Source organism: Ursus americanus, chromosome 21, assembly GCF_024610735.1.
Source record: "Ursus americanus isolate L20-20 chromosome 21, mUrsAme1.1.p, whole genome shotgun sequence".
In the NCBI taxonomy this organism is placed as follows: domain Eukaryota; kingdom Metazoa; phylum Chordata; class Mammalia; order Carnivora; family Ursidae; genus Ursus; species Ursus americanus.
This window is the reverse complement of record NC_142147.1, coordinates 42,110,550-42,138,509: the sequence shown is the minus strand read 5'-3', so window position 1 is coordinate 42,138,509 and position 27,960 is coordinate 42,110,550. Positions and strand designations below refer to the sequence as shown.

The 27,960-nt window shown below is 41.4% G+C and overlaps 1 protein-coding gene across 3 annotated transcripts; it reads left to right on the top strand.

The window, feature by feature from the left end:
• The first annotated feature begins 4,377 nt into the window (after positions 1 to 4,377).
• Positions 4,378 to 27,049, top strand: LOC123797379 (uncharacterized). Of its 3 annotated transcripts, none has more exons than XM_045805239.2 (5): positions 4,378 to 4,913; positions 6,226 to 6,274; positions 14,086 to 14,209; positions 14,752 to 14,847; positions 19,966 to 27,049. In XM_045805239.2, the coding sequence occupies exons 2-5, from the start codon at positions 6,266 to 6,268 to the stop codon at positions 21,402 to 21,404; spliced, it is 1,668 nt and encodes a 555-aa protein (XP_045661195.1). In that variant the 5' UTR covers positions 4,378 to 4,913; positions 6,226 to 6,265; the 3' UTR covers positions 21,405 to 27,049. The 3 variants fall into 3 exon arrangements, with proteins under 3 accessions (XP_045661195.1, XP_087727217.1, XP_045661194.1); XM_087871091.1 differs by lacking the exon at positions 4,378 to 4,913 and adding an exon at positions 4,923 to 4,975; XM_045805238.2 differs by lacking the exon at positions 4,378 to 4,913 and adding an exon at positions 4,938 to 5,088.
• The last annotated feature ends 911 nt before the right edge of the window (positions 27,050 to 27,960 follow it).

The following is a 27,960-nucleotide window of genomic DNA, read 5'->3' as shown; positions in this document are numbered from 1 at the left end:
GAAAAGGAAAAACAAAGCTGGGGGCATCACAATGCTGGATTTCGAGCTGTACTACAAAGCTGTGATCACAAAGACAGCATGGTACTGGCACAAAAACACACACATAGACCAATGGAACAGAATAGAGAACCCAGAAATGGACCCTCAGCTCTCTGGGCAACTAATTTTTGACAAAGCATCCAGTGGGAAAACATCCAGTGGAAAAAAGACAGTCTCTTCAATAAATGGTGCTGGGAGAATTGGACAGCTACATGCAAAAGAATGAAACTTGACCACTCTCTCACACCATACACAAAGATACACTCCAAATGGATGAAAGACCTCGAGTGTGAGACAGGAATCCATCAAAATCGTAGAGGAGAACATAGGCAGTAACCTCTACGACATCAGCCACAGCAACCTTTTTCATGACACATCTCCAAAGGCAAGAGAAACGAAAGATAAAATGAACTTGTGGGACTTCATCAAGATAAAAAGCTTCTGCAGAGCCAAGGAAACAGTCAAAAAAACTAAGAAGCAGCCCACGGAATGAGTGAATATATTTGCAAATGATCCTACAAATAAAAGACTGGATCCAAGATCTACAGAGAACTTCTCAAACTCAATACACGAGAAACAAATAAACACATCAAAAAATGGGCAGAAGATATGAACAGACACTTTTCCAATGAAGACATACAAATGGCTAACAGACACATGAAAAAATGTTCAAAATCATTAGCCATCAGGGAAATTCAAATCAAAACCACACTAAGATACCAACTTACGCCAGTTAGAATGGCAAAATTGACAAGGCAAGAAACAACAATTGCTGGAGAGGATGTGGAGAAAGGGGATCCCTCCTACATTGTTAGTGGGAATGCAAGTTGGTACAGCCACTCTGGAAAACAGTGTGGAGGTCCCTTAAAAAGTTAAAAATTGAGCTACCCTATGACCTAGCCATTGCACTACTGGGTATTTACCCCAAAGATACAGACGTAGTGAAGAGAAGGGCCATATGCACCCCAATGTTCATAGCAGCTCTGTCCACAATAGCTAAATCGTGGAAGGAACCGAGATGCCCTTCAACAGATGACTGGATAAGAAGCTGTGGTCCATATATACAATGGAATATTATTCAGCTATCAAAAAGAACGATTTCTCAAAATTTGCTGCAACATGGACGGCACTGGAGGAGATAATGCTATGTGAAATAAGTCAAGCAGAGAAAGACAATTATCATATGGTTTCTCTCATCTATGGAACATAGGAACTAGGAAAATCGGTAGGAGAAGAAAGGGATAAAGAAAGGGGGGTAATCAGAAGGGGAATGAAGCATGAGAGACTACGGACTATGAGAAACAAACTGTGGGCTACAGAGGGGAGGGGGTGGGGGAATGGGATAGGCTGGTGATGGGTAGTAAGTAGGGCATGTATTGCATGGTGCACTGGGTGTTATACACAACTAATGAATCATCGAACTTTACATCAAAAACTAGGGATGTACTGTATGATGACTAACATAATTTTAAAAATATTTAAAAAAAGAAAAATTTTTTCTTGTTTTTAGGAGATATATGCTGACATATTTAGTAGTGAAGTATCATGATGCTTGAATTTATTTTCAAATGGTAGAGAGAGAGAGAGATTATCAAAAGTGGTAAGTTGTTAACAATTGGTGCATCCAGGGGATAGGCATGTATAAGAATCCTATGTACTATTCTTTAAATGCTTCCGGTAATTTGAAATTTTTCAAATAAACAGTTGAAGATAATGCACCTATTAGGTGAATGCACTCTATCATATGGGAGAAGTAAATGTGGGAGGGAACTGAGCTGCTTGTGAATGTATCCAAAGACCTCACCAGCACACGAGAACTAGGGAACCAGTTCCTCAACCTGTTTCTGTAAAAGAACTTTCAGGAGAAGGAATGCAGAATATCCTGATTGGGGCAGGAGGGGGTGTATCTTAGGAAGGCAGATGGACTATTTTATCAAGAACATGGCTTTCTGATGACTGACACATCAGTCCATTCTCCAGCTCTGAGGGAAGATTTCCTCACCCAGAGATTGGGGTCACAAGTCTGAAGTGGATCTAATGGGCTAAAATCAAATTGTTGGCAGAGCTGCATTTCTTCTATAGACTCTAGGGGAGAATCTATTTCCTTGCTTTTTCTAGCTTCTAGAAGCTGCCTGTAATCCTTGGCTCATGGTGCAGGTGCACTCCATCTTCGTTGCACATCATTCCAAGTTCTCCTTCTGTCTTCACAGTTCTTTTCTGGCTCTGACGCTCCTGCCTTCCTCTCTAAGGAGCCTTGTGATTATATTGGGTCTACTCAGGTAATCCAGAATAGCTTTCTCATTTCAAAAAACCCTTTGTTTAAGTGTATCTGCGAAGTCTCTTTTGCCATGTAAGATAACATAGTCATTCACGATTCTGGGGATTAGGACTTGGGACATCTTGAGTGGGGACATAATTCTGTCTACCACATTATCTTATTGGCATTGATTGATATGTATATTTTTTTCTTCTTTAATTTGTTCATACAATACATTTTGTATGCTTTTATTGTTCTTCCAACATTAGGAAATCTGTTGACATAATCCCTGTACTAATTTTATAGTACATGTCGATATCAGCCTTTTATTTGGAATTTTTGCATCTATAATCACAAATGTTAAAGTAATTAAACAAGGTTGCCCTTAGACTGAAGTAGTTTTAATGTCTTGGTAGCCTACCAAAGCAAACGAAAACCTAACCCAAAATCAATGCACCCTAATCAGAGAAAATAAAACTTAAGAACAGTTAATAACAAAAAAGCCAACTTTGCCAAACAAGGCAACAGCTTAGGTTATAGCTAATCAAATAATTTCCTTGCTTTGCTACAGGGTCTTCTCTATAAAAACCTCTCCAATAGCTCCTGTTGGTGGGGCGCTCCTAACACTTTCAGTTTGATGCTGCCTGATTCAAATCGATGTATGCTGAAATAAATTTTTGAAAATTTTAGAGTGCCTCAGTTTATCTTTTAACCCAGATGAAACTAATCAATACTCTTCTTTTGGCCTGTCTTTATCAGATTTTTGCTATTTAGACAAAATTAATTAGAAAGCATTCCATCTTGGGGCATCTGGGTGGCTCAGTTGGTTCAGCAACCGACTCTTGATTTCCGCTCAGGTCATGATCTCAGGGTCCTGTGATCAAGCCTGGCATTGCACTAAGTGTGGAGCCTGCTTGGAATTCTCTCTCTTTCACTCCCTTTTCCCCTCCCCTCACTCACGCTCGCGGACTCTCTCTAAAATAAATAAATAAAATCTTAAAAAAAAAAAAAGCACGCCAGCTTTTTCCAGGATCTGAATAAACTGAAAAATCATTATTCAAAAAGTAGCTAAAAATTAACTATAACCATCTGGTACCTTTTTAACAGTACAGTTTTTAAGAAATATTTAAATTTTATTACAGCTATTCTGTTCAGGTTTTCTACTTCTTAGTAGAAAGTAGTAATTTCAGTTTTACTGGAAAATCTACAATTACCTCTACCGTGGTTATGGAGTTGCTCGTAATAGCCTCAAAATTCTTTTAAATCCTATGTTTATGGTTTAAACTTTCCCATTCCTAATGTTCATGTTTTAATTTTTATTTTGTTATTGTTTATGAATATTGCGTTTCATTTACCTTTTTCTAAAGATTTAATTTATTTATTTGACAGGGAGAGAGAGAGCACAAGCAGGGGAGCAGCAGGGAGAGAGAGATAGGGAGAAACAGGTGCCTTTGAGCAGGGAGCCCAAGTGGGGCTGGATCCCAGGACCCTGGGATCATGACCTGATCCAAAGGCAGACACATAACTGACTGAACCACCCAGACGCCCCTCATTTATCTTTTAGAACCAAACTGTTCATTTAAAAAATCTGGCCCACTTTTTGTTTTCTAGTTCATCAATTTCAGGGTCTATTCATTTTATATTTAACAAAATGCAGTAAGTAATGTCTTATAAGGACATGATAATGGCCAAAATAGAAAGGAATACTCTTAAAGTTAAAAAAAATCACAATTACACATCCTAGCAATTAACTACTGTTAACAAGTGTTAGTGTAAATTTCCAAAGACCTTACATCTGCATTTCTATCTGTATTTATGTACTTAGAAAAAGTTTGGAAACACTAATACATGGCACATAGAGTTCAATATTGGTATTCCATGATTTCTACTAGGGACCTCGACTTACCCTCCTGCTTCCCCGTGGCCTTCTCAGACCCCTGAATCCTGAGTTCAAGACTACCACCCTTCATTCACGTTCTCCTCCGCCACATTCCCAACCCGTTAGGCTTAGACTACATTTCCCAAAAGCCTCGAGGATGGGCCCTTACCTGGCGTCCCTGTGACCCCGCCCGAATTGGGTTGAAAAGTCGGGACGCCGGGTTGCTACCCTACAGCAGTACCGACTACGGGGCTACTGCACTTTCTGGTGGCGCCGGAGACAGGGGAATGAATTCTCAACCCACACTCGACCGGGAAGGATCGTTCCTGGTCCCGCTCTCAGACCGTGGCTCCTTCTGGAGAGGACTCTGAACTGTTTGCTTCCCGGCCTTTAACTACTGTTGCTAGAAGCCTCTGGACATTTCGCGGTTTGCAGCGAGGACTACTGCGCACGGGTTAACTTTGAGGACTTGGGTTGTGCTGGCGGCGGACCAGCCCACCCTTTCCGCCGCTGCGGGCTACATTTCCCAGAAGCCTCTACGGTCCACAACTCCCCCCGAACCCCCAACCTCAGCAGCCGACTCTTGCTGCTTGGACCTGTCGGTTCGCCCAGGTCCTCAGGATGCTCAGGCTAGGCTGGGCCGTCAGTACTGGCCTTCACTGAAGGCTAGGAACACGACGCGACACTGGACGGAGAAGACTTGTGCCGGCCAGGCTCTGGCTGGATTTTTCCTCACCGGTACTACATTTTCCTGAGGGCTCTGCGGCATTTGCACTTCCGGCCAAAGTTGGCTGGCCGGGGTGGGTTGGCGGGAGTTCGGGCGCAACGGGTCTGGGCGTTGCGGGCGGCCTGACTCACTGGTTTGGGGCGGATTCGACCAGACTGGAGTGGGAGGACCCGCGAGAAGTGCTCGGTGAGGGGCTCCGGATGGGGCCGGGGTCTGTCTGGAGTCTTACATGTGGGTGGCTGTTGGGCATTTCTAGGCTGCGTTTTCACGCTCGAAAAGTAAAGGACGTCGGGGAGGTTGGGGAATGTCCAGGTCTCTACTCTTCACTCGGGGTAGGGTGGTATCAGCCGCTCATCTGCACGGGGTGGGCGAATGGTTTCATGTTGTCCCTGGAGGTGGCTGGCAGTGTCTGGAGATCAGAAGTGTCGTTGCTGTATGACCTCCTGCCTGGACAGAAAGTCCGTGCGATACTCCCGGCCGGGGATTGTGCGCCCGACCTCCGTTGCTCGGCGACCAGTGCCGACGGGGGGTGGTTAGTACACTAAGAGAGGCTCCCTACCACCCAGTGTGAAAACCCCATGTGGCCGGCCCCTACCACCCAGTGTGAAAACCCCATGTGGCCGGCCCCGTCGCCGACTCTGCTTTTTGGAGCTAAAACGGGAAAGGCGTCTCCCTTTTACTTTCTTGGTCAACGTTGAGCGGGGTCAGTGAGTGGATGGGTTCTGGAGCAGTCTCAGACCCCGCCTGCGTTTTTGAGCCTTCTTAGCCCCCGTTGGATTCTGGATCCCAGCCGAAACTGACAACGGAAACCGCCACTCTCTCTTCAGCGCGGTGAATGGCCTCCTCTCCGGGGCTATTTCTGGTGTCCCGGGGTTTTCTAGAGCTTGGGCCTGTGGGCCCTTCCTTCCACCTTCCTGTGCTTTTACCCTGAGGCCTCGGGGGATCCAGGCCCATAGCAGTGCCCCCGGTTTTAAAGGACAGGAGTGTGGGATTTTGACTGATGGGTCCGCGTAGGTTGTGTTGTAGAGCCAAAAATCTGGGCTCAGTGTAATATACAGGGAGTGGAAGAACCCAGTCAGGCTCCTATGGAGGAATGAGGCCACAGTCTGGGGTTCTCTCCTGACTCCCATCTGGGCCCCAAAGGTCGCCTGCTTTGTGTGATGATAGGAGTGGGGGTAGGGTTACTGGCTTCTTTGGCTTTAGGTCACTCTCGGTGCCTGGAGTGGAGCCAGGGTTTGCTCTGACTTGGACTCCTCTGAGTTCCCGGAAGAGTCTGTTATCTCATAGTTTCTTGACCCTTTTCCATCTTTTTCATTCTCTAAGAATCCAGAAGAGGAGAGAAAAACCACTGTACATCAAAGTCATGGCGGCGGTAAGTTGTATTCTGTACTCTTTTCTTGGAAGGGCCTTCCTGGTTTTCAAAACAATATTTTGTTTCAGGATTCTGTCCAAAAGATTTACAATAGTGATTTGGGAAAAGGGTAAGAGAGAAGAAAACCAAATTTATGGAACAGTTTTCCTAAACCAGACAGGAGTCTAAACCAGGGCTGTCTGTTTTGCATACATTGTCTCATCAATCTAGAATTTCCATTTCCCTGGATTTTATTCATTCCCAGAATAGTTGTGACAGATGTGCCTCACTGATTTGGCAGGGAAGTTAAAGAACAGAATGAGGTTACTCGCTTCAGTCCCACTAGTTTCTTCTTGGACTGCTTCAGAGACACATGCAATAGCCTATTTGCTTCCAAATTTCTAACAGCCTGGAAGGCCTGCCTGCCCCCTTCAGTTCTACATACTTTTTCCCCCCAAGATAGAAATAGCCCAATTGCTCTCTTTTTTAATGACTTAAGTAATATGCAATTTTTACAAAAATTTCAGAACTTGAGAAAGTTAAGAAAGGCTGTCACCCATGGCCCCACCATCTAGAGATAATCAGGATTAATATTTTCAAATTTTGTCTGTACATATGTATAGGTATGTAATTTTGTTTTCAGAATGGGATCATGCTACTGATAGAAGCAACCAACTTATTGAGTGTTTACTTTAAGCCGCTTGTAGTTTCAAGTTCTTTACATGTGTTACCATGTTGAATCCACATTAATAACCCTGTGACACAGGTATGACTGTATTTCTTCAGTTCTGTTATGCATTTTTTTTCCTTCACATTTTAACTTCTCTGATCAGGACTGGTTTTACAATTCTTGACAAGTCCTAGTTTCGTTGATGGCATTTTTTTCTTTCCTGGTGTATAAAGTAATGATGGCTTTACAATCAGTGGTACCTCAGAATTGATGAAATATGGTATTATTCTAAGTTGATAGATGAGGAAATAGATTCTATTAAGTCACTCTAAACTTACACAGTTAACAAGTAGTACGACTGGGATCCCTCTACTTTTGCTTACTTGTCAAAAAGTGTTATCTTCTTTGGTTTATGTTGAAGAAGTATATACGTTAAGCATATTCTGTCATTTATAAGTTGTTTTAAAAATATTTTTTCACAGTTAATCTATTTTGTATGTGTTTTAGATTCAGAGTTTTCAGAAAATGTTTTCTTCCTTTATGTCATGGCCATCCCTAATACAAATACAGAAAAGTCATTCAGGGGTGTCTGGGTGACTCAGTTGGTTAAGTGCCTGATTCCTGATTTCAGCTCAGGTCATGATCTCAGGGTTGTGGGGTGGAGCCCTTTGTCAGGCTCTGCACTTAGCACAGAGTCCGCTTGAGATTCTCTCCCATCCTTCTGCCCCTCTCCCTGTTTGTGCCAAGTAAATAAATAAATAAAATCTAAAAAAAAAAAAAAAAGTCATTCATATTTTCCTAAAGTACTTTGTCTTTTGCCCATACAAATCAGTCTTCAAGCATCTGGTGTGAGATACATGATCAGCAAGTGTTGGCTATAAAATTCCTAATTTGGGGTATTTATTTAGACTTTTCTATGACTTTGGACCAGTCAATTTTAAAGAATGGCATAATATTTGTGGTATGTTCAGGGTGTTTTCCTTGGATGTGTCTGAGTGTGGTTCTTCATTAATCCTGGCCGGTCAGTTCTTAAGGGTTCCTTTCTCTCAAAAGACTAGTAAAATACTCATTGTATTCTAGATTAATCTATTTCTTCCTTTCTCTGACTTTTCTCCTGAATTCTATAAAAACTTGTTGAGTCTGTCTTCCTATTCCCATCCTGGTCAGAACCTTCCTCAGATTCTCAGAGGAAAAACTACATCCTCCCCATCCATTCTTAGCACATTTTGGTAAGGGAGGAACTCCAGCTTCCCTTGCCCTAACCCTTGACAACTGTCCATTTCTTCCTCTATTTCCTCCTCTCCTCAGCGTGGTAGACTGTCATTTCGCTGTCTTTTTTCTTTTTTTTAATAAAGATTTTATTTATTTGACAGATAGTGAGAGAGTATGTGAGCACAAGCAGGGGGAGAGGCAGGCAGAGGGAGAGGGAGAAGCAGGCTCCCCACGGAGCAGGGAGCCTGATGTCAGACTTGATCCCAGAACGCTGGGATCACGACCTGAGCCGAATGCAGCCGCTTAACCTACTGACCCATCCAGGCGCCCCCTTTCTCTCTTAATGGGAAGCTATGTACTATTAGAGAAATGGTAGTCTTACCCTATTTTTGCTGTGTGACCATGGGCTTCCTCATAACTTCCTCTATATAATGTGTTCATTATACAGGGTTTGGAGAATGTGATAGTGATGGAAATTCACCTGAATGTGTGCTTAAACTGGCAACCTGGAGTTCCCCTAACTCCTACCTCCTGGTCTCAGTCCCGTTGCTTCTGTCTCTTTCCTTTTCCCTGATCTCATGCCTTATAACCTCACTCCACTGTCTGCGTGCCAGATAAGACCTTTGTGTAGGGATGGATAGTGCATTGTTCTCTAATTGGGCTCCCTGGCTCTACTTTTACTCCTTGCCAGTAAAATAGTCCAGTCATGTCACTTCCTTTATTGAGTGAATCCCTCTTACTTTCAGGACAAACTCCAACTCTCTCATGTTCGTTATATATTTACTATAAAGCACATTCTATATTTACTGGAGCACCAATCCTAGTATTAGAATAAAGCGGTAAGGATGTCTCTAGTCCTGCCAGGGAAGACCTGTCATTCAAGACCTTTCTGTTCCATTTGCTAGCTTCCCCCCCGCCCCCCGCCAGACAATCCTATTAATGTGCATCTTTTTATTAGTAGGAGTTCATGCAAAATGATTGTCTTGTGTTAAGACCCAATGTGATCAGTTTTTCTGAATCCTCCAGATATGGTTGAGAAGAATGTTATTTGAATAAGATGCATTATTCTATATGTGGCCATTAAATCAAGTTTGTTAATTTTGTTATTTTGTAATTTAAATAATTTCTATTTTTCCTGATTTTGACTGTTGTGCCTATCAATTATTTCAAGTGATGTATTCTCTCATAATGAGGATTTGTCATAATTTTGTTCTTCATTTTATTTATGTGTACGTGTGTATCTATATATAATATGTATTTATTTTTTATTAGGGGTGTATACAAGTTATATTTTCACCTTTTACCTCCAGTCTTTCTGGATATTTATGTTTTGGATGTGTCTTTTATAAATAGCATATATCTGGGCTTTGGTTTTTGATCTTTATCTTTTAATGAGATCATTCAGCCCATTAATACTAATTGTTGATATAGGGACATCCAGCTGGCTCAGTCAGTGGAGCACATGATTCTTGACATTGGGGTTGTAAGTTCAAGCCCCATGTTGGATGTAGAAATTATTTAAAAATAGTCTTTTTTTAAAAATTGCTGATATAATTGAAAGTATCACTATTGGCTTAGTTTGTGCTTTTTATTCTACCTCTTCCATATTGTTCTAATCTCATTTCACCCCTCTGTGAGTTTGAAAGTTATAAGCTAGTTTCAATTATTTAGTGGTTACTTTAGAAATTTTAACGTATTTTAACTTACCAGTGTCCAAAACTAAAGAACATCTTTATGTTCTTGCTGAGTAGCGTAAGGAACTAGGATAATCTAATTGATTAAACAGCTTACACTGTTGTCAGATGTTTTAATTCTACCTTTTTTAACCCATAAAACAGTTTTATTTTATAATTTTCGATGTTAGCTTCGTTATCCACATATTTACCACTTTCTTTGTTCATTATTCTTATATCTTAAACCCTCTACCTTGGGATCACGTTCCTTCAGATGGAAGTACATACTTTAATGAGTTTCTGGGGGTTTTGGGTTTTTTGAAAATGTCTTGATTTGCCCCCATTTGTGGAAGATAATTTTCTCTCAGTTGACTGAGATAGTCTGCTGTCTTCTGGTTTATATTGTTGCTATTGAATAATCATCTGTCAGTCAGACTGGTGTTTCTATATAGATAATTGTCTTTAATCTCAAATTGCTTCTAACATATTCTCTTCGTTTTTAGTGCTCTGCAGTTTTGATATAATTGTCTAGGGTTTCTTTTTATTTATTCTTCTTGATACTCACTGGGCTTCTGAATAATGCTTTCTTTTGCTAGTTCTAAAAATTTCTCAGCCATGAAGTCTTTTTCTTTCTTTCTGTTTTTTTTTTTTTTTTTTAATCAAACTCTGTGTCCAGCATGGGGCTTGAACTCACGATCCCAAGTTCAAGAGTCACATTCTCTACCAACTGAGCCAGCTAGGTGCCCCGATTAGGTCTTCAGTTACTGCCTTTTCTCAGTTCTTCTTTTTCCTTCCAGAACTCTGGTTAGATATCTGTTAAACCTTCTCACGTTATCTTCTTGCCTTCTCTCATGCTTTCCCATGTTGTCCTTTTTGATAGCATTCTGAATAATCTCTTTTTATATCTGTAGTCCAGTAATTTTTCTCTTTGGAGATACTTTATTCGAGCCATTGTATGACTTAATTTTAAATACTAGGTTTTTTTGTTCTAGAAGTATTTTTTCCTTTTAACTCTACCTGTCATTTGGGGTGCCTAGGTGGCTCAGTCAGTTAAGAGCCTGCTTTGGGCTCAGGTCACGATCCCAGGGTCTTGGGATCGAGTGCCACATCAGCACGGAGTCTCCTACTCCCTCCCCTTGACACTTCCCCCTGCTTGTGTGCACTTGTGTGCGCATGCATGCTCGCGCGCACAAACTCTCCCTGACAAAGTCTTTTTTAAAGACTACCTGTCATTTTTGTGGTTTTGTTTCTCACCATCTTACCTCTTTTTTGTAATATATCTGTTTTATATTCTTTGTCATTATCTATGTAATAAATGAATCTGTGCAAGTGTGACATTTTCCCCCTAACATTTTATTTTTATTGTGGAAAGTTTAAAATCTAATGGAAATTTGAAACAATTACATGATTGATTTTCCTGACTCTCTGATCATGGAATTATGCCTCTGTGCATGTTTTTTATTTAGGTGAAGTTCGCATAACATACAATTAACCATTTTATAGTGTACAATTTGGTGGCATTTAGTATGTTCACAATGTTGTTCTGTTTTATTATTTTTGACATTTGGGTCATTTTCCTTGAAATTCTATTTATGCATTCTTGAGGCCTGGTTGAAGGTCTGTGTTTGCTTCTGCCAAGAGCACTGCCAAACCAGAGCCACCTTAAAGTAGGTTTATAAATGGAAAGTTTTATAGATTCATCTCAGTAATGTGCATATGAGCCACAGACCGTGGGAGGGCTCACTTGTGGTTATAATTCCTCAGGGGAAAATGTTTTTCTTCCACCAACTGCCAGGATTCAAGTCAAGCCATTTTCCTTGTAGCATCTACGACTGAGAGTATTGCTTCTACTCTTTCTTTATGTTGTGGGCATGGTCCTAGAGGTCCCAAGTCTTTGCAGTACAGAACCATTTAGACTCCCATCTTGACCAGCTATATAGGCTTGGTCTCCTCTCCCCCCACTCTTTGAATGTCAAAGCTCATGGTCGTCTTGGCTCAGCAGAAGTTTTCTGGTAAAATAAGTGTCAGCGGCTCAGCACACTCCTGTTGGTTCTCAGTTTGACTCAATTTTATCTTCTGAAGATTACTTTCCTTCTTTGCCAGATCATCTTGCATCCCAAAATGTTTTTAATATTTAGAACATTATTTTTCAGCTGGTGATTTGGTCATGGTAACCAGTCCCCCGCAGAGCTTGATGTCCTGTGATTGTCTGTGCTTTTCTGTTTTTCCTTCCTGATTCTGCGCTTTTTAAGGGCAGGTGCTGGATCTAAATCATCATGTCCTCAAGTGTCCACACAGAGCCAGAGTCATGGGGAATTTTGATATTTTCAGATAAAGGAATTTTGTTTGCAGTTCAGAACTGCTTCTTTCCTCCCTTTCCCTTCTACCTTTGATTTCCCCTCAGAGAATGCCGTGCTCTGTAGTGACACACAGAGCAGACCAAGCATTTTCTATTCCTCTAAGTGAAGAGCCCTGTACAGGATTTTTTTTTTAAAGGATCTTCAGAAATCCCCAGCTGCATCTGTTAAGAGCCAGAAGTGAAAGACTATCAGCTACAGAGTTGGAGATATCTAGATTCAGAACCCAGCAATGCCCACTGCTAACTGCAGATTTGAGTAAATGACTTCACTTATGTGAGCTAAAGTTTCCTTTGAGTTAGGATTCATGGGCTTTCCCTGAGGATTCATACATGTAAGTCACCAGAAACTTAAAGTGCTTAATGTGCAATAATTGTACTTGAGATGCAGTGAACACTGACTATCAGCAATAAGGCTAGGGGTAGCAGTGAGAGGGAGTAATGTCAGGCTGGAAAGCCAAGTTTAGAGAACTTGTGATCTTGATTGGGAACCAGAACATGTTGGCCACAAAGATTCTGAGAATTCGTGGTTTCTTTTAAGGCCATTGCAACTGGCATCCAGGGGGTTGAGCTTTGCCAAGGCTACTTAAGACCTACTGGTCCTGGTGGGTTGTCTGGCTCAGTAGTGGTGATTCTGGACAGGGTCTTTGTTGAAAAGAGGTTTCAGTTGGGGTCTTAAAGGCTCCAGTTCTGGGATATGGGAACAAAGCTAAGGAGGTACCTGATACACTGAGTCTGTTAGGCCAGGGAGAGGCTGGAGACCTCTGTTGCAGAAACTGTGTCCAGGGCTGGGCCTGCCCAAGTATCTTGTGCTCCTGGGCCTGGCAGCTCTACCATGTCTTTGAGATGCCTCCATGGCTGAGGAGCTCTGTGTCTTCCAGGTTGCAGAACAAGGATCTGCCCGGGGCAAGTCAGAACAGGCCCTTCTGGACTCAGATTAGTTGGGAAAGTTGTTTCCTCTAAATACATCATATACAGGTGGATTCTCTGGGGTTCAGGGCAGGCAAAGTTTTGTTACCCTCCCTCAAATCAAGAAAGAAGACTCTGTGTGTGTGTGTGTGTCTGTGTGTGTGAGAGACAGAGAGAGAGACACACTTGTAGTATATGTTCATCTTGGGTCACATCAGTATGAGTCTGGATCTTCCTCCCATCAGTTCTGGCAGATCAGAAACCAGGAGAGTAGAGTTAGGGACAATTTATAGGAATAGGAACCTTACAGCCAGATATATAAATTGTTGAGAAAAGACTCATAGTGCAAAATAACTTTAGAGAACTTGTGCAACCTCATACCCCAAAATAAGAACATAGAGTATAGAAGATGGGTAACCATACAGCCAGTAAAAACGATGTCTATTTTAGAATTTTTGGTTACATGGAAAAGTGATCAGGCTTTAATATTCTAGCATATTTGCAGGCATGTGTTTTTAAGAAATTATTAAATCATAAGTTATAAATCACCAAGTTCTATTCAAATCCTATTTTCAGATATAGATATTTTATATTTTTGAATGATTCAGAGTTTTTAAAATATTTCTTTATGGGGAGAATGAAAAGGGAGATAGTCACAGGTGTTGTATGGTGAACATAAAATGTGTTATATGCTTGCGTGTATAGTTTTACTTAATTGGGAAGCACCAGTTGTCTGAACTTTGGTTATTCCCAGACCTGGGAGGATAATGGAAGAGGATAGAGTCCAAGAGGTTACTCCTCCAGCTACAGGCATGCTTAAGCATGATGTGTGTGCACCAAGAATGGTGTGCTGTGATCACTCTTGTTTGCACACTGAACCATCCGTGTTAAAGGGCCCAGCACAGCCTGTTTTCTCAACATTGAAAGCAATTGCTTTCTTCCTTTTTTTTAATTCCACTGGAAAGATTTTGCCTATCAGTTTCACAAATAGTGTATTGATCTGTGGTTCCAGGGCTTCAAGTTCAAAGATGTGGCCATTTACTTCTCTCAAAAGGAGTGGGAATGCTTGCACTCTGCTCAGAAGGCTTTGTACCGAGATGTAATGTTGGAGAATTATAACAACCTCATCTCACTGGGTAAGTTATGTGCCCCCCAAAATTCAGAATTGGCCTTCTGGAATTTTATGTTCTTCGTTATGAATTTCTCATGAGTGCTTCTCAAATGGCTGGCTGAATTAATGAATTAATGATTCTTGTTGCTTCCCAAAGAAGGGATTATCCCTTATGAAGTTAGAATTGGCTGCTCCGGGGCGCCTGGGTGGCGCAGTCGTTAAGCGTCTGCCTTCAGCTCAGGGCGTGATCCCAGCATTATGGGATCGAGCCCCACATCAGGCTCCTCCACTATGAGCCTGCTTCTTCTTCTACCACTCCCCCTGCTTGTGTTACCTCTCTCCCTGGCTGTCTCTATCTCTGTCCAAAAAAAAAAAAATGTGCTTAGAAAAAAAAAAAAAGAATTGGCTGCTCCATTGGACACTTTTTTTTTTTTTTTTTTTGGTTCTTCTGCCCTTCACCCCTTCCATTGACCCTTAACCTCCTTACTCTTTCTTGATAATCATGGGTTGATTTTAATTCTGGTACACATAAACATAACTTTGTCCCTTTTTTTTTTTTTTGAGCAGGACTTTCTGATTCTAAGCCAGATGTGATCTCCTTATTGGAGCAGGGAAAGGAGCCCTGGATGGTTAAGAGTCAGGAAACAAAAGAATGTTGCCCAGGTGAGTGATGGTGACTCCTGTGAGGAAGACCGTGGCAGGTAGTCACCCAGGGGGCCAGTGAGAAGGCAGTACATCTGAGCTATTACTAGGAAAGCTTGCTGAAAAGGTCTGAGATCTGGAGAAAAAAGGAAGGATGTATCAGCATGAGGCCTCAGATTTTCACTCCACTTAGCACTGTTGCTACCCTTCCTCATATTTGCTTCTGATTTCAGGAAGGAAGCACTTTTCCTTCTTCCCATGAGACAACCATTTTCCTGGCACTTTGTCCAATTTTGTCCTGACTTTTTATTTTTTATTTATTTATTTATTTATTTATTTTAAGATTTTATTTATTTATGCGACAGAGATAGAGACAGCCAGCAAGAGAGGTAACACAAGCAGGGGGAGTGGGAGAAGCAGGCTCATAGCGGAGGAGCCTGATGTGGGGCTCGATCCCATAATGCCAGGATCACGCCCTGAGCCGAAGGCAGACGCTTAACCGCTATGCTACCCAGGCGCCCCTGTCCTGACTTTTTAAAGCAGCTAGCTCTATTGAGATAGAAATCACATATCCTAAAATTCACTTAAAGTGTACTATTCAGTGGTTTTTAATATAGTCACAGAGTTTTGCAACTGTGACAACAATCTAATTTTAGAACATTTTCATCACCCCCAAAATGAAACCCCATACCCATAAGCAGGCACTCCCCACACCCAGCCCTAGCCCTTTATTTCTGTAAGGTTGGTAGTGATATCTCTCTTTCATTCCTGATACTAGTATTTGTCTTCTTTCTTTTTTCTCTCTTGGTCAATCCAGCTAAAGGTTTGCCAGTTTTGTTGATCTTTTTCAAAGAACCAACTTAGAGTTATGTTGATTTCCCTGTTCTTTTTCTATTTTGTTCATCTACCCTCTAATCTTCGTTATTTTATTCCTTCTGGTATCTTTGAGTTTACTTTGTTCTTTATCTAGTTCCATAATCTGATTTGAGATCCTTCCTCGGTTTTGGGGGGGGGGGGTTGTTGTTTTTTTAATATAGGCATTTTAAGCTATAGATTTCCCTTTAGGATCTGTTTTAACTGTATCCCATAAGTTTTGGTATGTTAAGTTTTCCTCTCACCCAACTCGAAGCATTTTTTTTTTTAATGATTTTTTATTATATTATGTTAGTCACCATACAGTACATCCCCGGTTTCCGATGTAAGGCTCGATGATTCATTAGTTGTGTATAACACCCAGTGCACCATGCGTTACGTGCCCTCCTTACTACCCATCACCGGTCTATCCCATTCCCCCACCCCCCTCCCCTCTGAAGTCCTCAGTTTGTTTCTCATAGTCCATAGTCTCTCATGTTTCATTCCCCCTTCTGATTACCCCCCCTTTCTTTATCCCTTTCTTCCCCTACCGATCATCCTAGTTCTTATGTTCCATAGATGAGAGAAATCATATGATAGTTGTCTTTCTCTGCTTGACTTATTTCACTTAGCATTATCTCCTCCAGTGCTGTCCATGTTGTAGCAAATGTTGAGAACTCGTTCTTTCTGATTGCTGAGTAATATTCCATTGTATATATGGACCACAACTTCTTAATCCAGTCATCTGTTGAAGGGCATCTCGGCTCCTTCCACAATTTAGCTATTGTGGACATTGCTGCTATGAACATTGGGGTGCATATGGCCCTTCTCTTCACTACGTCTGTATCTTTGGGGTAAATACCCAGTAGTGCAATGGCTGGATCATAGGGTAGCTCAATTTTTAACTTTTTAAGGGACCTCCACAGTGTTTTCCAGAGTGGCTGTACCAACTTGCATTCCCACCAACAATGTAGGAGGGATCCCCTTTCTTCACATCCTCTCCAACAATTGTTGTTTCTTGCCTTGTCTATTTTTGCCATTCTAACTGGCGTAAGGTGGTATCTCAGTGTGGTTTTGATTTGAATTTCCTTGATGGCTAATGATTTTGAACATTTTTTCATGTGTCTGTTAGCCATTTGTATGTCTTCATTGGAAAAGTGTCTGTTCATATCTTCTGCCCATTTTTTGATTTGTTTATTTATTTCTCGTGTATTGAGTTTGAGAAGTTCTTTGTAGATCTTGGATACCAGTCCTTTATCTGTAGTGTCATTTGCAAATATCTTCTCCCATTCCGTGGGCTGCCTCCTAGTTTTTCTGACTGTTTCCTTGGCTGTGCAGAAACTTTTAATCTTGATGAAGTCCCATAAGTTCATTTTATCTTTTGTTTCTCTTGCCTTTGGGGATGTGTCATGAAAAAGGTTGCTTTGGCCGATGTCGTAGAGGTTGTTGCCTATGTTCTCCTCTAGAATTTTGATGGATTTCTGTCTCACATCGACTCGAAGCATTTTTAATTTCTCTTATGATTTCTTCCTTGACCCATCAGTTATTTAAGAGCACATTGTTTTCTGTTTTCTTGTTGATCTTCTGGCTAGTTGATCTATCCATTATTGAAAGTAGAGCATTAAAGTCTTCAATTTGTTGAATTGTCTGTTTTTTTCTTCATTTCTGTTTTTTTTTTTTTTAAAGATTTTATTTATTTATTTGAGAGAGACAGCCAGCGAGAGAGGGAACACAAGCAGGGGGAGTGGGAGAGGAAGAAGCAGGCTCCCAGCAGAGGAGCCTGATGTGGGGCTCGATCCCAGAACGCCGGGATCACGCCCTGAGCCGAAGGCAGACGCTTAACGACTGCGCCACCCAGGCGCCCCTCTTCATTTCTGTTTTTGCTTCATGTACTTTGCGGCTTTTTTATTAGGTACATACATGATTATAACTGTTACCATTTCTTTTTAGCTTTTTATTTTGAAATAATTTAAGATTCAAAGGAGTTACAAAAATAATACAGAGAGTTCCCTCGTACCCTTCACTCAGCTTTCCCTAACAATAACATCTTACCTAATCCTAGTACACTGTCAAAACCAGGAAATTGATGTTGGCACAATAGTAGTGATGAAACTATAAGTAGACCTTATTCAGATTTCACCGATTTTCACATACACTCATTTATTTTTATTTATATGTATTTTGGTGTATATTAATATGAAATTTTACGGTATGTGTAGATTTATATAACTACTACCACAATTGAGATACAGAACCTTCAACATTTTAGATATTTTTTGTAAACTATTTTTGAAACTGTGCTATAATGCTCAGACGAATAAAGCCAGATACATAACTATTAGAGTCAGTGCTGTTTTGATTGTATAAAAAGGATGCTACAAACACTGGAAGGAAATAAAAGGTAACAACGAATAACCTAGGAAGTAGCTAGGGTCAAGAAGTATGCTGATTTAAATCCCTAACACTTATAACCCTGCAAGTTTTCTTTTTTAGGAACCTGGCCTGTACAATGGCCAGAGAAATGAGGGTCTTTTTAGAGGAGATGGTTATAGGTAAGGGACTGCTGTGAGAGAATATTAGGGGCAATATTACCAGACTGGTAAGACTTTTCAGATCATGACAAATGATATGAAGCTGGAAGGAGAAGTAGTAGGATCTAGGCAGTATGGTGGGAATGCTGTAGAGGGTGCAGGAAGGTATTCATTTAAGGCCCCAAGGAGATAAAGTCATGGGTGGGTGTACTGGAAGACCTGAATGGAGGTCCATGGCATGCAGGGCCTTCTCACCAAGTCTAGGAGTTTGGATTTTTTTTTTTTTAAGGACACTTGGCAGCCATTGAAGGTTTAAACAAGATAGGAACATGATTGGATTGGATTTCTAAGACCTCTCTCTGGCTGTCCTGTAGATATTGAATCAGAGGATTCATGAGTGAAAGTGGTGAAACTTGCTAGGAGTCTGTTTGGGAAGTCCAGGTGATTTGGCCTTGGGCTAGAATGAGACCACAGAGTGGGGAAAGCAGAGAGTCTGAAGATCGATTTAGAGGAATGATTCTATAGCTCTGAGGAGTGATTGTGCAGGATGGGAGCAATGGGAACATCCTTGATGGATGTTACTTTTTGATTTGAGCATTCCTTTAAGGTCCAAATATATGGTTCAAATCCATGCTTTTTATATTTTTCCTTTTCTACCAGATTGTTTTTCCAAAATATTTAAAATAACAGCATCTCTGACATCTGATGTCTGGAACTTCCCATACAGCATAAAATGCCAACATCATTTTACCAGGCATTGTATAGACCTTGCTTCTCCCTCTGCTGCTTCCCCTGCTTGTTCTGTCTCTCTCTCTCTTTCTTTCTCTCTCTCTCTCTGTCAAATAAATAAATCTTTAAAAATATATATTAAAAATTTTTAAAAATAATGTTGGGGAAATAGATAAAATGATATGTGATGATAAGCGCACTGCTAAAAAATACAATAAGTAGAGTAATAAGGGGCCTGTTTTATAAAGAGTGGTCTCATGTTTGAATAGAGGTCAGAATAAAGTACTTGAACAAGCCATATTGCTATCTTAGGGAAGAGGCAGAGATTCTGAGAAATGTGCTTCACAAGTTTGAAGAACATCCAGTTGGTCAGGGAGCTGGAGCAGAGTCAGAAAGAGGGTAGTGTGAGACAGGTTCAGGGAGCGTTTTGTAGGCCACATAAGGACTTTGACTTTTACTCTGCATAAGAGGGAAGTCCAGTGGAGACTTGAGGCAGAAGAAAGGCCTAATCTAACTTAACAAGAACACTCTGGCTACTGTGTTAGGTATGGGGTATTAGGAGAGCAATAGGGAAAGTATGGAGATCTGTTAAAGTGTGTTAACCTTGGTGAGAGATGGCTTTGGACAAGGTGGTAGAGATATGGTAGAGAGAAGTAGTCAAGGTCTGGATATATTTTGAAGCTAGAGATGAGAGGACTTGCTGTGAAATGTAATGTCCTGCTCCTTTAGATTCTCATTTAGTTGGTCTTAGATGGTTCCTGGACATCATATTGGTAATGTTCCTCAGCTGATTCTGATTTTCACCAGAGGTGAAGAACTACTTCCTTTATGAGCTCCCCTCATTTTCTCTATTCTCATCTCCTTCTCCCACCCCCTACCCTGGGCTTTTTTTTCCCCCAAAATTTCAGTGCTGCGTTAAGAGCTATTTAAATTATTCACTATTTTTAGTTTGTCATTTCTACCTTAGAACTTTCCTTTCTCCTGCCACATGAAAATACCTCCAGTTTTCTTTCTCGTTACCTTACAGATTGGGAGTCCAGAAGAGAAACCAAGAATTTATTTCCAAAGGAGCACAGTTATGAAATTAAATCATTGCACCTGGAGATAAAAAGACTCACGAGCTCTGACCTTGAGTGCACTAGGGTCAGAAATAACAGAGAAATCAAATGCCACTTGGAGAGACAAGAGGAGGGACATTTCAGACAAGCCGTAATAACCTCTGAAGAAAGGTCCACTTCTATTCAGTGCACAGTTCATAGAGTGCCTCAGATAGTTCATCCCAGAGTGAAAACCTACGAATGCAAGGGATGTAAGGAAGCTTTCAGGTGCCAATCACACAATATTCAACATGAAATAGGTCATAATAAGGAAAAAGACTGTAAATGTGGAGAATGTGGGAAAGCCTTTAGTAGTAGGTCAGACTTGATTAAGCATCAGAGAATTCATGAAAGCAAAAAAAGTAAAGAAAATAGGAAATGTGCCTTTATCCATGGCTCTGAAACTAAACCTCAGAGCATTAATACTAGTGAGAAACCTCATAAATGTAAGGAATGTGGGAAAGCCTTTCATTCTAACTCACAACTTAGTAAACATCAAAAGATCCACATAGGTGAGAAACCCTATAAATGTAAGGAGTGTGGGAAGGCCTTTCCATCTACCTCACAGCTTAATTTACATCAGAGAATTCATACTGATGAGAAATACTATGAATGTAAGGAATGTGGGAAAGCCTTTACCCGTCCCTCACACCTTCTTCGACATCAGAGAATCCATACTGGTGAGAAACCCCATAAATGTAAAGAATGTGGGAAAGCTTTCCGTTACGATACACAACTAAGTCTTCATCAGATAATTCATACTGGTGAAAGACGCTATGAATGTAAGGAATGTGGGAAGGTATATAGCTGTGCCTCACAACTGAGTCTACATCAAAGAATCCATACTGGTGAGAAACCCCATAAATGTAAAGAATGTGGGAAAGCTTTTATCTCTGATTCACATCTTATTCGACATCAGAGTGTTCATACTGGTGAGAAACCATATAAATGTAAGGAATGTGGGAAGGCCTTTCGTCGTGGCTCAGAACTTACTCGACATCAGAGAGCTCACACTGGTGAGAAACCTTATAAATGTAAGGAATGTAAAATGGCCTTTACTTGTAGCACAGAACTTATTCGACATCAAAAAGTTCACACTGGTGAGAGACCCCATAAATGTAAGGAATGTGGAAAGGCTTTTATTCGAAAGTCAGAACTTACTCATCATGAGAGAAGTCATAGTGGTGAAAAGCCCTATAAGTGTAAGGAATGCGGGAAGGCCTTTGGTCGTGGCTCAGAACTTAATCGACACCTGAAAATTCATACTGGTGAGAAACCTTATAAATGTAAGCAATGTGGGAAGGCCTTTATTCGTGGCTCACACCTTAGTAAACATCAAAGAATTCATACAGGAAAGAGGAGTGAGTGAAGTCATGTGGGAAGGCTCAACGTATTAACATCTGCAAAGTCATACTAGTAAAACACAAAACACCCTGTGATTTTAAAGAATGTGGGAAAGCCTTTGAAGATAATATTGGAGCTCACGCTGTGGATACAGGGCCTTTATTTGAGGGCCAGAAATTATTCGACATGTGTTACTGCTGAGATACTTTATAAATGTTAGGGATTGGGAAGTTTCTATGTTTCAAAATTTATTAGATATCAGGGTTCAATTGATATAAAAGCGAAAAAATTCCAAGAATGTAAGGGAAGTGGGAAGGCTTTGGAAGGCAGTGAATGTGTCAGAGACAGTCATACAAATGGTTCTCAACGTCAGGATCATTTGCCCTGTGGGAAATCAGAGGATCTGTAATATAGATGTCTTACATATAGGAGACCAGTTTGCTTTAGCTAACAAATTATTCATCTTGTAATTCATACTTGAGGAAGGCTACAGTAATGTTACTCTTCCATCCTGCTCAAATCTTAATTGAATATTTGCAAGCTCATCCTCTGAAATTAACCTGAACTTAAGCAGAGTGGAAAAGGCTTTAACCAATGCTCAGTCTTTACTTGCCTTATAGGGCAAATTACCTAAGTAGGTCTAAACTTTCTCACTTATAAATTAGTAATAGTAACACCATCTTGTTAGCATTGTGAAGATTAAATAATTAGATTATGTCCCATCGAATACTGTCTGGCTCATATTGAAAGTGTGTTAAGTAAGAGCTGCTTTTTATTTATTTTCATATTTGTGGATAGAGATCATATGAGAGGAAGGCCTTATGTGTGCCATGACTATAGGGCCATCTTACATCATCTCTTTATTGAATGTCAGGTAATTCCTTCTGGAGAAAAATTGAAAACTGAAGCTTTCATTCACCTTGCCCTCTTGCCTCGCTCGGGGAAAGGAAATCAAAGCAAGTTGCAATTTGGAGTGAATGACAACTCCATGTTGAAAGTTACAGGATGCAACAGAGCTATCCTTGGGAAAATTAACTTTTTTTAGTATGTGTAGAAAATGCGGACAGTTAATGGGCACGATTCATTGTCAGTTCACTGTACTCGATGCACTGCCTGTTCTAATAGGTTCCCTGTAAACACTTGTTGAAATCTGAGGAATGAGAGAGTGAATGAATAAGCCATTTGACTCTAGTGTGTAGAAAAGCTCTTAACAAATTAAGAACAAAGCCCAAAACAAAACAAAAAACTTTGAAAACTTACTGAGATGGGGGGAAAAAGCCCTCAGGCATCATGAATGAGAGGAAATGTAACTACAAAAAGAGTTTTAAAGAAATACGACAATATTGTGCGGCAGGCACTGTTGGTTGCTTATCCATTGGTGTTAGCCATTCTCCCTTTGCCAGGACTGCCTGCTGCCCATCTAAAGTCTAGGTCTTGCTCTCCTAGTTTGCTTTGCATCAGGGCATATATGTAAAACAGTCCTAGCCATACAAGATCTGAGCAAAAGTCTGCAAGTACACTTTAGGTTAAATTTCCTTTCCTAACAAAATAGGAGGAAATAGTCCTCTTATATACAGGATGCATGTCTATGTGATACCTGGGATTGTGGCTGTTTTGCTGCCAGAGGGGTGAGAGGCTGAGATTGGCACAGGGGATAGATTGGAATTACCTGCGTCCTTGACATTGTTGAACTGATGAAACGATGCAGAGCTGCCCTGTCCCTGGATTTTGAGTAAAATAAGAAACTTCATGCATATCTGTTTTAAGTTTATAGTCAATTTTTTATGACAGACCTGAGTCCTGGAAAAAATATTTTTGTATGTATATATTCATATTTATTCACCTTTAATTTAGTAAGATGAGGAAGAGTTTATATTCAGCTTTTTATACTATATCTGAAATGGAAAAGCATTATTTTCTTAAGTATTTTATGTGTATACATAGATTCTACTTTGATTTAGTAAGACATAGGAAATGTTTTTTTACATTCAGCATTGTATTGTGTGTCTGTTTATATTCAGCTCTTTAAAGCATGGCTGAAATCCTGAAAGAGTGTTTTCCTGAATAAAGTTAAGAACCAATAAAGAAGAGGTATACAGGATTCCTGTAGTATCAGAATATCTAACAGATAAAATCTTCTAAGTCTCCAGGATACAAAGAGTCACAGCTATGAGGATAGCATAACCGTTTTAAGAAATTTGGAGAAGGACAACATCCAAATCAGCTATAAAAATAATCTGTACTTACGGTATAAGAATATTCCAATTAAAATAGCAAGTCAAATCTAGCGGCCTATTGAAGAAAATAGGGTTTTGGGTGTTTTTGTTGTTGTTTTGTTTTGTTTGGGTACAGAATAAAATGGTTCATTACCTGTCCAATCGTTTTTTAATGTAATGCATAAAGGTAGTGTTTACATATTGAAAACTGGACCCTAAAATAACAATTTCCCATGGAAAGTAGTAAATGAGAAACTGTTATAGCATATGTGTACTTAACTGTTGTGAAGTCACTGCAGTTATCCACTTAATCCTACCTCATGGGCTGCAGACAAATTTGGAATAATCACCATCCAGTGGATTCCACTTTAGCCTCACACTTCAGCAAATGATACATACTTCAAATAAGTTTAATGTAAACATGTATTATGTGGCAAATTAAATAGATCATAGAAAATGTCAGCCCATTGGAGGACAATTTAAATAAAAATTCAAGCTTTTTTTTAATTTTTATTTTTTTAAGTAAGCTCTATGCCCAATGTGGGGCTTGAACTCAAGATGCTGAAATCGAGTTGCATACTCTGCCCACTGAGCCAGGCAGGCGCCCCTAAGCATTTTTTTAAAGGGTGGAAATGATTGCTAAATCTTATCTGCACTGGCATAATTATTTCATAAGTTTGTTTGAAAGTTGTACATACTGTCCTAAGAGGAAAAGTTATATGCCCTTAGGAGGAATTGAAGGATTAATAAAGGTAGGCAAGATTAGGCATGATCATGGTACTGGTTTCATTATAATTTTTTTTTTCATATAATAATTTTTTATTGTGTTACTCACCATACAGTACATCCTTAGTTTTTGATGTAATGTTCCATGATTCATTATTTGCATATAACACCCAGTGCTCCATGCAATATGTGCCCTCCTTAATATCCATCACCGGCCTATCCCAGTCCTCCACCCCCTCCCCTCTGAAGCCCTCAGTTTGTTTCCCAGAGTCCATAGTCTCTCATGGTTCATTCCCCCTTCTCTTTACCCCCCCTTCATTCTTCCCTTCCTCTCCTACCGATCTCTCTGCTGTTTCTTATGTTCCATAAATGAGTGAAACCATATGATAATTGTCTTTCTCTGCTTGACTTATTTTACTTAGCATGATCTCCTCCAGTCCCGTCCATGTTGCTACAAATGTTGAGAAATCGTTCTTTCTGATGGCTGAGTAATATTCCATTGTATATATGGACCACATCTTAATCCATTCGTCTGTTGAAGGGCATCTCGGCTCCTTCCACGATTTAGCTATTGTGTACAATGCTGCTATGAACATTGGGATGCATATGGCCCTTCTCTTCACTACGTCTGTATCTTTGGGGTAAATACCCAGTAGTGCAATGGCTGGATCATAGGGTAGCTCAATTTTTAACTTTTTAAGGGACTGCCACACTGTTTTCCAAAGTGGCTGTACCAATTGCATTCCCATCAACAGTGTAAGAGGGATCCCCTTTCTCCACATCCTTTCTAACACTTGTTGTTTCTTGCCTTGTCAATTTTTGCCATTCTAACTGGCGTAAGGTGGTATCTCAATGTGGTTTTGATTTGAATTTCCCTGACGGCTAATGGTTTTGAACATTTTTTCATGTGTCTGTTAGCCATTTGTATGTCTTCATTGGAAAAGTGTTTATATCTTCTGCCCATTTTTTGATTTGTTTATTTGTTTCTCGCGTATTGAGTTTGAGAAGTTCTTTGTAGATCTTGGATACCAGTCTTTTATCTGTAGTGTCATTTGCAAATATGTTCTCCCATTCCGTGGGCTGCCTCTTAGTTTTTGTGACTGTTTCCTTGGCTGTGAAGAAGCTTTTTATCTTGATGAAGTCCCACAAGTTCATTATAATTTCTAACATTTTTTCAGTTATACCAAATGTTAGATGATTCTCCTACAGTTTTTGCCCATGTATATGTATTTCTCTTTTCAAAACTTGAAAGTTATTTTCTAATTTTATATAACATGTTTTACCAAAAAACAGGGATATATTGTAAAGATTTTTTAAAAACCTATTGGGGCGCTTGACCAGCTCAGTCTGAAGGTCATGCACTCTTTTTTTTTTTTTCCTTTGGTTTGAGAGGGAGTGCGCAAGAGCACTAGCAGGGGGTAAGAAGCAGACTCCCGAAGAGAGGAGTTAAGATGGCGGAGGATTAGGGAACCCCTTTTTCAGCCGGTCCCCTGAGTCGAGCTGGATAGGTACCAGACCAGCCTAAATAACCACGGAATCAGCCTGAGACGCAGGAAGATACATCTGGATCTCTACAAATGAACATCTCCAGCGCTGAGTATTGAGGTACCAAGAGGGGAGCCCTAAAACCGCGCACAGATATCAGAAGATAAACGGAAGGGGGAGGGAGCTGCCGCGTTTGGGCGCCGGGAACACAGATATCAGAAGATAAACGGAAGGGGGAGGGAGCCGCCGCGTTTGGGCGCCGGGAAGCAGCAGCCACCTGCACGAGGGAGCGGGCGGACTCACGGAGGGCACCAGCGAGAGAGCGGACTGAGACCGGTGAGCCGTGAACGCGCGCCACCAGGCATCTCCCGGAACACCGGAATCCTGGTGTGCTCACGGGATCCAGACTGAGACCGGGAGCTCCGGGAGCGCGCACGGGGCGGCTGGCGGCTGGCGGGCCACCTGCACGGGGGAGGGAGGAGCGGGCGGACTCAGAGTCGGCACCCGCGAAACAGCAGACTGAGACCCTGAACCGGGTGCGCGCGCCACCAGGCTTCTCCCGAAACTCCGGAATCGCGGTGTGCTCACCGGGCATAGACTGAGACCGGGAGACCCGGGAGCGTGCGGGGTGGCCGGTGGATGGCGGCATTAGAAACACAAAGGACAGAGACGCGCCGGCCCTGGAAGTAAGGTCAGGGACGCAGGGTGTGGGGCGCACATCCTGGGATGCTGCAGGGTTGAGCAGCACCAACAGTAACGGAGTTAAAGTGGCCAGAACATCAGTGGAGAACGGGCCGCAATCCCTCTGTTCTGTGACAATCCGGCCTCTGCTGCTCTGACTCTCAGAAGAGGCATAGCCGGCCGCCAGGGAAAGCCGCCAGAGAACAAAAGCCTGGAAATACCGGCCCAGAGAGTGCCCATCCCCATCCCCCCTCGCAGGGGACACGGAGACTCTACCCAAACAGGGTTGCCTGAGTATCGGCGCGGCAGGCCCCTCCCCCGGAACACAGAAGGCAGGCTGAAAAATCAAGAAGCCCACAACCCGAGGCACCTGGGTGGCGCAGTCATTGAGCGCCTGTCTCCGGCTTAGGGCGTGATCCCGGCGTTCCGGAAAGGAGTCCCTCATCGGGCTCCTCCGCTGGGAGCCTGCTTCTTCCTCTCCCACTCCCCTGCTTCTGTTCCCGTTCTTGCTGTCTGTCTCCCTCTCTCAGATAAGTAAATAAATAAAATCCTTAAAGAAGAAGGCCACATCTCTAAGATCCCTGTAAAACAAGGGGCACGGCCTGGGACCCAGTCAATAATTTGGGCTCTGGACAACCCCGCAACCTCTCCTCATCAGAATGACAAGAAGGAGAAGCCCCCCCCCCCAGCAAAGAAAAGACAGTGAGTCAGTGGCCTCTGCCACAGAAGTAACGGATATGGATGTAACCAAATTATCAGAAATGGAATTCAGAGTAACAATGGTCAAGATGATGAGTAGACTTGAAAAAAGTATTAAGGAAAATGTTACTGAGAATATAGAATCCCTAAGGGCGGAAATGAGAGCGAATTTGACAGAAATTAAAAATTCTATGAGCCAAATGCAGGCAAAATTAGAGGCTCTAACGGCCAGGGTCACCAAAGCAGAGGAAAGGGTTAGTGAATTGGAGGATGGGTTAATAGAGGAAAAAATGAAAATAGAAGATGGTCTTAAAAAAATCCACGCCCACGAATGTTGGCTACCGGAGATTACTGACTCAACGAAACGATCCAATGTTAGAATCATCGGCATCCCCGAAGGGGTGGAGAAAAACAGAGGTCTAGAAGAGATATTTGAACAAATTGTAGCTGAAAACTTCCCTAATCTAGCAAGGGACACAAACATTCATGTCCAAGAGGCAGAGAGGACCCCTCCCAAGCTCAACCACAACAAACCTACGCCACATCACGTCATAGTGCATTCGCAAATATGAGATCCAAGGATACAGTATTGAAAGCGGCCAGGGCAAAGAAATTTCTCACGTACCAAGGCAAAGGCATCAGAATTACGTCAGACCTGTCTACACAGACCTGGAATGAGAGAAAGGGTTGGGGGAGCATTTTTAAAGCTCTTTCAGAGAAAAACATGCAGCCAAGGATCCTTTATCCAGCAAGGCTGTCATTCAGAATTGATGG

What these genes read in the sequence shown, in the direction of transcription:
- LOC123797379 (XM_045805239.2), top strand. An exon ending in TAACAACCTCATCTCACTGG is followed by an intron (nt 14,210 to 14,751) that starts GTAAGTTATGTG and finishes TTTTTTGAGCAG; the next exon opens with GACTTTCTGATTCTAAGCCA. An exon ending in AACAAAAGAATGTTGCCCAG is followed by an intron (nt 14,848 to 19,965) that starts GTGAGTGATGGT and finishes GTTACCTTACAG; the next exon opens with ATTGGGAGTCCAGAAGAGAA.